The following is an 11,247-nucleotide window of genomic DNA, read 5'->3' as shown; positions in this document are numbered from 1 at the left end:
TCAACCGTATCCCGGTGCTTTATTTATACAGCAAAGAGAGGCATAAGTTATTATAGAACTTATTTTTAATATCAGATGTGTACAAGAATTCAACCATGTTATTTCACAAATAAAATTTAAAATCGGTGACGTTACAATATTGATATAACTACAGAATGTCTTAAGGTTTGTGTAGGCGTGTGGGGTTCAGCCCCATCCATCTGTGAGGACCAGACCCACACACTGTTTAGCAGAGGTACTGGATTGTCCAGTGGGGCCACCCACTTCCCCTCGTGTTGAGGAAATCAGTGATGTCATTGTCTGGTGTGAATGATAAGGCTAATGAAAGACTGACTAACTGACGTGAATTCAAACGCCAACTGACCTTCTATGACATGTGATCGTCACCAACCCCCTCTAGTCCAAACAGTAGGATACAGTTACCCCCAGACACTGATCTAAGGCTAGTTCTACATTGCTCCTTAAGAATTGAGAGTACGCTGATCCTAGATCTGTGGCTACGGGGTGGGGGTAAGGCAGGTTCTAACTATTGTCCAATAATCATCCAACCACAGCGAGCTTCCTCTCCCTCCCCATCCAAATCACACATTCCTCTTCCTCCCTCATTCAAACACAGGGGAGTGTTTCCCAAACCCCACAGAGATCACATGCTCGGGCACGGCGCGGGTGTACCACTCGGACCACGCCCCGTCGTACACAGACACCCCAGGGTGCCCGCACTCGTGGGCGGCGAGGGCCACGTGGCAGGCAGTCACACCCGACCCACAGGACACGCAGAGCGGGTGGGAGAGGTCGACACCAGCCAGGGTGAACATGGTCTGGAGGTCTTCACGGGGATGGAGGTGACCGGACGGAGAGAGGAAGGAGGAGAAGGGCATGCTGATGGAGCCAGGGATGTGGCCTGGCTCAGTATCTGAAAGAGAGGAGGAAGAGAGTGAGTGGATGACAAAAAAGGACAAACAGAGGGAAAGGGTTAGTGCTGCTGGGTGAATTTCCAGTCTAAAAATGCTCCCTCTTCCTGTGTCGTTTCCATGCCAATAGAGAATACTCAAGAGGTCAAAGTCCCCAGCCGGAGAGACACTTATAGGCAGATGAACACTGAAATGTGTGAAAGAGCACGTACATAATGTGTGTGTGTAGGACAACTTCAGAATAAATAAAGTACAGCCACATAAGCCCTAATCGCCATAGAGGTCATTTAGAACACTTAGAACGAATAGAGCGTGACAACAAGGTAGATTAGAACACCTGGAACGGCTAGAGCGTCACAACAAGGGGTATGCTCTAAACTGGTACAATACCAATCAAGTGCAACAGTCAAATCTACAGAATTGTATTCAGCCTACTACTATATGCTGCGTTTCCACTCTGTTCACTAGTGTGTGTGTGCATGCATGCGTATGGTACACAATTGTGCTGACAGATGTTCTGATTTATGACCCAACCTCCATGTTTGCTTATCAGCTTGTGCAAACAAAGGAGGCCTATGGCTTGTGTCTGCAAACGCCATCTTGTGCAAAGCCTTGCTTCCTCTGTCCTCGTCGCCTCAATTCCACTCAAAGCTTATCAGAGGAAAAGGACCGAAGGAAGGACCTTGGATCCTCTCCTCCAATGAGCTTTGGAGAGGAATTTAGGAAACAAGGACAGAGGAAGAAAGGATTTGACAGGCAGTAAGTAACATTTCAGACCAAGTGTGCATCCAAATATCGCACCCCATTTCCTACATAGAGCTCTGGTCCAAAGTAGTGCACTATGGGCCCTGGTCAAAAGTAGTGAACCATAGGATGCAGCCAGTGTACGAGGAGGAAGTCACACGTTCAGCAGCTCTGTGCCTCAAGGCCAGACGAAGTCCACATCCCATAGATAACACACCTATTATCTATCTCAACATGACAGCTGAGAGAAACTGGATCAACTAACATGAGCAATCTGTCAGTCTATTGTGTTGTTGATCATGGGTCAAAGCTCACTGGAGGAAGAGATCCGAGAGGATTGAAGGAGAGGAGTGGGCTTCTCAGTTGTCAGTAGTTGGTCTAGGCCTATTGATTATAGGTCAAAGGGAGTTGTTGTTTATGTTTACCCCCAAAGGGAGTTGTTGTTTATGTTTACCCCCCCAGTTGGAACCCTGTTGACCGATCAGCAGCATTGATCAAATGCTAAATGAGCTACTAATAAGGTGACATGAGCACACCTCCATACTTTAAGTTATACACCTATTGTAGGCTACACCTTTCTTGTCTCTTTTTTTTGCATTTTCTTAATTTTAACTCTGCATTGTTGGGAAAGGGTAAGTAAGAGACGTATTTACAGTGTGTGAGATACACACACTGAAAGTGCATTGATGTTGTGTGTGTGTGTGTGTGGCTCACTGTCTCTGGGTTCTGGATCCACCCCTCTGAATCTCCCCCCTGGTCTGGCATCGACCACCTGAAATTCTTTACTATCCAGGTTATCCAGGATGTCCTCGTACGTCTTTACCCAGGATCGGTTCAAAGAGGCCCTAAATTCGGTCTGCTCGGGTCGGGAGTACCGGTCACTCACTGGAAGTCCCTCGTTCGCCCAGTTTTTGAGTCCTCCATTCAGAACCGATACATAACTGTGGCCGAAAACTCGGAACATCCACCAAACTCGAGGCGCAGAGAACGCGCCGAAGTTGCTAGCATCGTAGACCACGACGTGCGTATCGTTTCCAATTCCCAAATTTCCAACATAATCTGCAAAAATGCGCTCAGATGGCAGCATATGATCCAGCGGAGATGTTTTGTCGCAACACTGGTCTATGTCAAAGAAGGCTGCACCCGGGATATGCCTCTGTTTGAATTCGCTCTTGGCGTTGCGCCTGAGTTTGGGTAAGTACCAAGACGTGTCCAAGACGCGGAGTTTTGGTCCGACCCGTTGGTCTTTGACGGCATCGAGAAGCCACTTGGATGCGACGATAGCCCTCGCTTGGAGCGCCATGGTTGAACGTGTAATTCCCCACGTTTGCAAATGTGATACAGGTAGAACGAGAGACGGGTTTTATGGAGAAAGAGAGCTGTCCCAGAAGAAATAACACGCCCCCGTTGCACAGCCTGTAGTTACAGTTGAAAGTGAATGGGGGCGTTACCATATGGCCAACAGACATTCATCAAAATGAACAGTAAGGCAACTTTATATAAGTTGGAAACTCGGTATTTCCGTCATGTTTTTTATTTTATTCATATGGAATTGTGCGTAATTTGTAACATTTTATTTACAAAAACATATATAGACAAAAACATATAACAACTTAACATTTACAAACATTTCCAAAAACATTAATGGCATATTTTCCCACCGTACCCACAACAATTCAAATAGGATCAGATCATGAACTTTATAAAGCATGTATTTAAATCATGTCTAAATAATAATAAGGCTAAATAACCTCATTAACATGGCCTTGTGTGTTTTCTATGAAATGTCATGTTTCCAAACGCGAAAGGTATTTTGTAAACAATCCGGAACCATTTTGGGATGGTGCACTTTGAAAATAGTTTTCACCCGAGTAGTGATCCCCAAACACTCTTCGCCGGATGTAGAACTCACATGTTATTTTTTTTACAGAAGCAAGATAGTTTTGCTAGATTTGCTGGAGAAATCTTAACGTTTACTCACATGTTTGTTATTTAAAAAGTAAAGTGCATATCAACATGTCGGCATCAATGATTCGGAGGGGACTGGAGTTGCTAAGCGATGACATAAAAGGTAAATTATCTACAGTAACCACGGTTTCATTAGCTAGTTGGGTCATTCCTACTTTGAGGTGCATTTTCTGCCCTTATGAAATATCAGTTCTTATTTCGTGTAAGTGTGGATTCCAAAGGCTTTAAGTATAATGTCAGGTGTTATGTACCTTAAAAACACAAAAATATGGATTCTGAAAGGGAATTCTATGCATTTAAAAAAATAAATGTCATAGGATGTTGGCGTTTTTGCCACGTCCCCAGTTGTTATTTATCTACTTCCACAAGAAATATAAGCCATAACATTTATAACATCTTTAATCATTAACGTTTTTTCATGATCATTGTATTTATGATATATTTTCTGTGTTTCCCTGATATCACTTTCCACCCTTTTAGTTTGTTGTAATTCTCCATTATAGAAAACAACCCCTTCCTACAATGACACCACATTCAGGAAATGTCATCATTTCTTTGATGGGAAAACTATGGTAGAAGGCTAAATAAATATAAACACGTAGTTTTATCTGTTTGTCCATGTTTCATGTTAGTCTGTAGGTCCAACTCATAAATGTTCACCCTGTTAGGCTAAATTATATAGAGAGAAAAATATATGTGATAAGTTAATCCTGTTCAAGTGTTCACCATTATGCTCAATCTTGCTCATTCACAGAGCTATGGCAAATTTAGGCTAAACATTTCAGCCCAGTTAGGATTATGCACCTAACAAATTGGAAAATGCACCCAAAACGTTCCTGAGCTTGACCAGTATGTTTTTCAGAAACTTAAACATCCTTTTTCTGATAGGAAAAATAACGTGTGTGTTCTAAAGTTTTGAGGTCCAAATGGCACTGCATTGTAGGAATGACTGAGCTAGCTATGTTAGCTTCAATGCCACCAAGATAGTGTCCAGCACAATATAAAAACTAAATAGATACTCTCTTGGTTGCATCAAAGCTATAGCTATCTATGAAACACCAAGGGCACAGGTTGAGAGCAGTTCATGACAATTCAATTGGCTTTCCAGACGTAGATCTTTTAGTTCTGTGATGTTCCTATTTATTGCAGATAAGCGACATACAGCTAGCTACTTTGCATAATATAATTACCGAAATGTTACAGCGTGAAAGAAAGGTGCATTTCATACGTGTTGTAGTGAGACCCATTCTTCAAGTAAAATTGTATTTGTCACACGCCCCGAATACAACAGGTGTCGACTTTACCGTGAAGCGCTTACTTATGAGCCCTTCCCCAACACTGCAGAGTAAAAAAGTATGAATAAAATATATAATTAGCTTTTAAAAAAGGAGGAAAATAGTAGCTAACACAGTGGAATAACAATAACGAGGCTATATACAAGCAGTACCAGTACCGAGTCAATGTGCAGGGGTACGAGGTAGTAATATGAACATGTAGGTTGGGGTAAATGTGACAAGGCAATCAGCATAGATAATAAACAGGCTAGCCGCAACACGTGTGAAAGTGTATCTGTGTGTGTGTGTAGTGTGTTGTGAGTGTGCAGAGTCAGTGCACAAAAAAAGGGAGGGGTCAATGTAAATAGTCCGGGTAGCCATTTGATGAACTGTTAAGCAGTTTCATGGCTTGGGGATAGAAGCTGTTCAGGAGATGTTTGCAGCAGTAGAACTTTGAGGATCAAAGTTGCCAAATCTTTTCAGCTTTCTGAGGGGGAAGAGGTGTTATCGTGCCCTCTTCACAACTGTGTTGGTGTGTTTGGACCATGTTAGGGTTCACATTGTTACAGTATTTATTCTATGCAAAGTAGTGTCATCTGTGCTGACACTTCCTGGTCACCACTGTGTGCCTATTTACACATGACCTATTAGCCCATGTGAAACATCCCTAGACAGACCACATACACAACACACATGAGCAGATAACATAAGCAGTCCAAAATGTCTCCTACACAAATGTCTCTCTCTCTCTCGCTCCCCCTTTCTCCCTCCGCAGTGTCAGATGGTAGCAAGAAGCAGAAGAGCGCTGCCAAGAAGAAGCACACACCGAGCAAGGTTGAGTTGATGGGCCTGGTGAGCACCAACCGTCAGGGCGTCAGCAGGCAGGTCCGGCGGCTGCAGGGGCGTCTCGGTCCGGGGAAGAGCAAGGCCACCGTCAAAGACAAGAGGATCAAGTCTGCTGTGGGTGAGTGGCTCAACGCGTTCAGAGGCACAAAGTATTTCTGTGCACTGTGCAGAAAAATGAACGCATTCATTTGTGTAGGGGATGGTCTGGTACATATTAATATAGTCTAGTTATTCTATTGCTATGGTCTCTGTTCATGCTATTTCTATGTTCTGGCAACTAGCTAGAATGTTTGTTTTTTCTTGGGTTGAGGATCATGCTCTTCTCTTAGCTATTTGTTGACGTGTGTGTCTGAAGATGAAACTAGTCTGTCTGTGAAATTGGTGTCAGTGTATCAGCTTCCTGGTGTAGTCCAGGGGAATTCAACTCTTACCCTACGAGATTCTGAGTCTGCTGGATTTCTGTTCTACCTGATAGTTAATTATACCCACCTGGTGTACCAGGTTTATTTTTCTTGTAATATTTTATTTAACTTTTTTGTTGCAGATATTTATTGTTTTTTGTGTAAAAAAAAAAAAAAAACTTAACATTTACATGAATACATTTCCACAAACATTAATGACATCACACTTGTTCAGACCCACATGTTCCCATGGTATCCACACCCAATGTTGTTTCTCATATGTGTAAGACTATACCCTATGTGACTTTGTGTTATGGTGTCCCAGGTCTAAATCAGTCCCAGATTAGAGGGGAACAATGAAAAAAATGCAACTGGCTTTGAGGTCCACAGTTGCATTTGAGGGGACTAGTGTGTCTGTGAAGCTGATGTCAGTGTACCAGCCTCATGGTCTAGTCCAGGGATCATCAACTAGATTCAGCCACGTGACAATTTAGAATGTTCTTTTTTCTTGAGCAGATGGTTACGGGGTCGAAACATAATCACAAATCATTTAGACTGCAAGTTAGTGGTGTAAAGTACTTAAGTAAAAATACTTTAATGTACTACTTAAGTTGTTTTTGGGGGTATATGTACTTTACTGTAATATTTTTAACTACTTTTACTTAAACTCATTCCTAAAGAAAATCCTGTACTTTTTACTCCATACGTTTTCCCTGACACCCAAAAGTACTCTTTACAATTTGAATGTTTAGCGAGACAGAACACGGTCCAATTCACACATTTATCAAGAGGACATCCCTGGTCATTACTACTGCCTCTGCTCTAGCAGTCTGAGTGTTGGAAAATGCCCCTGGCTATCTGTAAATAAAATAAAAAAACACATTGTGCCTACTGGTTTGCTTAATATAAGTAATTAGAAATGATTCATCATTTTGATACTTAAGTACACTTGAGTCATTTTCTATTAAGGTGTCTTTACTTTTACTCAAGAATGACAATTGGGGACTTTATCAACCACTGCTGCAAATTGACCGCAAGAAGTCCAAACATAACATATGACTAAAACATGATCACTTCAAACCTTGCTTACATTTGTATACGATCACATACAGGAACTCTTTATTATATGTGGGAAAACTTTGGAACTTGACAATGAAAATCACTTGGAGCTGATTGGCTTTTTGTTTTTACAGTCTGTCCAATAATAATAATGGAATGCTAATCAAATCAATAGAATCACACTGTCTGTCTGTAAACTTGGTGTCAGTGTGTCAGCCTCATGGGCCGACTCCTTACCATCCTCTTTTGTCTCCATCTTGTGTTTCCATAGATTATGCGTAGGCCTTCTGTGCAAACTCCTCAGGTCATATCATTTAGTGTCTGTGTCATGGACTTCGTCTTGACCTCTGATCTGTCATGTCTTTGTGTTTCCAGAGGAGTTCAGGAAGAAGCAGGGGAAGAGCCATCTGAGCTCCAACCTGCTGTACTTCCTGGGGACGGGCTTCAGAGCTACAGACTCCGACACTATGAAGGTAAGAGACAGTCTGACAGTTCAAATGTCATGCCCTCTAACTACTACTACTACTACTACTACGGAGGATAGTTGGTTGAGGTCTTTGGTCCCTGTCATGACTTTTGATTGATTTGGTAAAATAACTGTAGATACACGTGGAAAAATGTTTTAACACTTTGAAACGGAAATCAAAAAAGTAGTGTTTTTTTATTTAATTTTATTGGAAAGGTCCTATCCCTGTTTCAGTCAACTTTTCTTCTAAGCGCCTTCTAAGCGCCCTCTTATGGGTGAATCACATAGTCTTCATCATCTTAATTTCTTAGACTGTCTCCCTTCTTATTCCCCTTCAGATCGTCAACCAGAATTCGGGCCGGCAGTCTCGCCACCGTCCGGACCGCACGGTCAAGAAAGCCTCCGGGGAGAAGTCTGTGTTCACAGAGGATGAGTTCCAACAGTTCCAGAAGGAATACTTTGGCAGAACTGTGGAGGAGGGTAACTAGACAGATTCTAGTTCCAGAGACTTAAGGCTGCATTCCAATTCCAGAGGTGTGCGCTTCACACTCCTTGCCATGGATTGCTAATTTCACCATTGTTAAAGGTCCAATGCAGCTGTATTTCAATATCGACTATTTTATGGGTAACAATTAAGTATCTTACTGTGATTGTTAATTTTTGACCGTGTTATTTAAAAAGAAAAACACCTTCTTAGCAAAGAGCAATTTCTCAAACAATTATCTTCCCTTGCCTGTCTGGGAGTGGTCTGAGTGGGGAGGGAGAAAACTAGCTGTTATTGGCAGAGAGGTTGGAACTCTCTTATTTGCCTTCTGGTTATGTCACCAGGCAGGCCAAAACTCCATCTCACCAAAACAGGCTGACATTTTAGGCAGTCTTTTCAAACAGCTTACTCTAACAGGGCATTTTCACAGTATTATTCCAACCTCCTAGGAGAGGGGGGTGGGGAGAAAAAAACAGTAAAATCACATTTTGGACTGCACTGGGCCTTTTAAATCCATGGGAGAATGTGGGTTCAGGGTTCAGTTCCAGAGCCAATGAGGACTTGGTAAAGAGATTGGACACTTGACTGACTTTAGTTTTTGTCCAAAGTACTTCACTTTGGACTTGGAATGTGATACTGCGCTTCATGGACAACATGTGACTGTTAAGTGGCCTTGAGGCTCATTCCCAACTTGTTCTATTCATGCAGGAGAAAATAGTCAACTTTCAGAGAAACAAAAGTATTGTTTAAAACTTCATTTTCTACTTGTCTTCAAATCGATTTTCAGAGAATTTCTTGTTTCCTTGTGTTGACAAGATGAAAGCACAATGAACTAGAGGATGCTGTTTTATTAAGTGAATTTTCAGAAAGTAAATGTCGTGTCCCTTTGATTTGTAAACGATGAATAAATGTATGTAGAACACTGTCATGAAGCCTACACAAACTGAAGCAGCAGTAGGGGTGTGACGGTCATGACATTTTGTGTTAGTCGTTAACTGTCATGCAAATCATTGCGCTGTCGCAGTTATTTACCATGAACATAAACATGTGTTGTATCTCCGGCCATACAAGTTGCTGATGTGTGCCTTTGGAACCGCTACATTTAAACAGTAATAATTCCATTTAATATTGACCATCACGAAAATTATCCATTGTTTAGGCACATCTTAACTAAGAAACATAATACAAATCAAATGTATTTCAAAAGAACGGAACAGCATATTCTGGGTGTATAGCCCCTGTATGTCAGGCTTACGCTGTTCTGTCTATGCATGATACTCCCACCCACTCAAAGTAATTAGATGGACGAGGATGATGCATAGTGAGGTCATGATTAGATTATTTTGGGTAAGAGCGAGAATACGTTTATTTATCAAGCATCGGTCACCAGAATAATACCCTTAAATACATGTCATTGTGTCCACGGCATATTTAATGTAAATACTGTAGAATTCCATTCATTCCTATGGAAGACTGCGCCTACTGGGGAGTGCCATTATGGCTGACCTGTTGCTTCAAAGCCTTTCAATGGCCAATAACGCACATCATCACCAATCAAGGGTTTATATTCATCATTGATTTGGCCCCATATTCCTAAAACACAATAACTACATCAAGCTTGTGACTCTACAAACTTGTTGGATGCATTTGCTGTTTGTTTTTGTTTCAGATTATTTTGTGCCCAAAATAAATGATGGTAAATACTGTATTGTCATTTTGGAGTCAATTTTGTGAATAGAATGTTTCTGAACATTTCTACATAATGTTGATGCTAGTATAATTACAGATAATCCTGTATAATGAGTAAGAAAGTTGAAGCACAAATATCATAACCCCAAGACATGCTAACCTCTCACCAATAACAAGGGAGGTTAGTATATTATCATTATTAACATTTCATTCAAGATTCTGTAATCCTGGTAGAGCATCCACATTATGTAGAAATGTTCAGAAACCCAGTCCCACTCCTCCAACAGTCTTCACCTCTGGTGCCCCACCCAAGGAAAAGCTTTCTGGGCAACCCTGAGGAGAGTGACCCCCTGATGAGATGGAGAATTGGTTTGCCCTCTGTATCTCAGATACACTTGACCCAGGGGTTGGTGAAGGCAGGGTAAGACACTGTCCATAACTCAAGAGATTCAAATCAACCCACCCCCTCTGCCCTCAGAACAGCTTCAATTTGTCATGCTATGGACTCTACAAGGTGTAAAGTGTTCCACAGGGATGCTGTCCCATTTTGACTCCAATGGTTCCCACAGTTGTCAAGTTGTCTGGATGTCTTTCGGGTGGCGGAGCATTATTGATACACACAGGAAACTGAGTGTGGAAAAACCCAGCACCGTTAAAATTTGATACAAACCGGTACGCCTGGCACCTACTACCAAACCCTGTTCAAAGACACTTAAATATTTTGTCTTACACGTCCACCCTCAATGTCACACATACACAATCCATGTCTCAAGGCTTAAAAATCCTTATTTAACTTGACTCCTCTGGTTCATCTACATTAATTTGAAGTGATTTTAACATGTGACATTAATAAGGGGTCGTAGCTTTCCTGGTCTGTCTATGTATGGAAAGAGGTGTTCATAATGTTTTGTATTCTCACTGTACATGGTCTTAAATTCCTTTGTTTGAACTGCATTTTCACTTTGTCTCCCATTGACATCAATGCATGGCTAAATGCATGGCTAAATGCATGGCTAAATGCATGGCTAAGTGACCATTCTACTTGAGTGGAAGTTACATTTCTCCCCAGAGTGCATGGTCTCTGAAATGACTTGAATAACTTTTTTTACTCCTCTCAGGCCACCTTCTGTTGACAGAGAGGAGTCCAGTTCAGCTACACAGGAAATGTGTTCGGTGAGACAAAATGAAAGCATCACAGTCAGTCAGCTCTAAATAGGAAATTGGCCCCAAGTGGCATTTTCTTTTTCAATGTAAAAGTACACTGTCTCTACACAGGAAGAAAACATAAAGCGCTCTGTTTGTTTATTACAACCTCAACTAGCGGCAACAGGAGTTTACTAATGTAACCCCGGTTCTATGAACCAAGTGCACATTTTCTCTCGCGCCCACCCCTGGTCTGGGAGAC

At 41.8% G+C, this 11,247-nt stretch overlaps 2 protein-coding genes across 2 annotated transcripts; one reads left to right on the top strand and one right to left on the bottom strand.

Annotated features, from left to right (window-relative positions):
- Window positions 1-47: 47 nt before the first annotated feature.
- On the bottom strand, window positions 48-3,104 carry LOC110494916 (3-mercaptopyruvate sulfurtransferase). Its single transcript, XM_036949150.2, has 2 exons — window positions 2,370-3,104; window positions 48-913 (listed from the first exon to the last, which is right to left on the bottom strand). Exons 1-2 carry the CDS (start codon window positions 2,956-2,958, stop codon window positions 603-605), a joined length of 900 nt encoding a protein of 299 aa, XP_036805045.1. The 5' UTR covers window positions 2,959-3,104; the 3' UTR covers window positions 48-602.
- A 388-nt stretch (window positions 3,105-3,492) lies between these two features.
- Window positions 3,493-9,859, top strand: rps19bp1 (ribosomal protein S19 binding protein 1). Its single transcript, XM_021570270.3, has 4 exons — window positions 3,493-3,726; window positions 5,673-5,861; window positions 7,579-7,676; window positions 8,008-9,859. Exons 1-4 carry the CDS (start codon window positions 3,672-3,674, stop codon window positions 8,155-8,157), a joined length of 492 nt encoding a protein of 163 aa, XP_021425945.2. The 5' UTR covers window positions 3,493-3,671; the 3' UTR covers window positions 8,158-9,859.
- Window positions 9,860-11,247: the final 1,388 nt, after the last annotated feature.

This window comes from Oncorhynchus mykiss, chromosome 13 (assembly GCF_057628025.1).
Source record: "Oncorhynchus mykiss isolate SJ-2025 chromosome 13, ASM5762802v1, whole genome shotgun sequence".
In the NCBI taxonomy this organism is placed as follows: Eukaryota; Metazoa; Chordata; class Actinopteri; order Salmoniformes; family Salmonidae; genus Oncorhynchus; species Oncorhynchus mykiss.
This window is presented reverse-complemented; position numbering and strand designations above follow the sequence as displayed.

Bases quoted from the DNA above. Each gene is read 5' to 3' on its own strand.
- LOC110494916 (XM_036949150.2), bottom strand. From the start codon at position 2,958: ATGGCGCTCCAAGCGAGGGCTATCGTCGCATCCAAGTGGCTTCTCGAT. The intron at 914-2,369 runs GTGAGCCACACA...CCTCTCTTTCAG, and splicing joins GGATCCAGAACCCAGAGACA to ATACTGAGCCAGGCCACATC.
- rps19bp1 (XM_021570270.3), top strand. From the start codon at position 3,672: ATGTCGGCATCAATGATTCGGAGGGGACTGGAGTTGCTAAGCGATGAC. The intron at 3,727-5,672 runs GTAAATTATCTA...CTCCCTCCGCAG, and splicing joins GCTAAGCGATGACATAAAAG to TGTCAGATGGTAGCAAGAAG. The intron at 7,677-8,007 runs GTAAGAGACAGT...ATTCCCCTTCAG, and splicing joins CAGACTCCGACACTATGAAG to ATCGTCAACCAGAATTCGGG.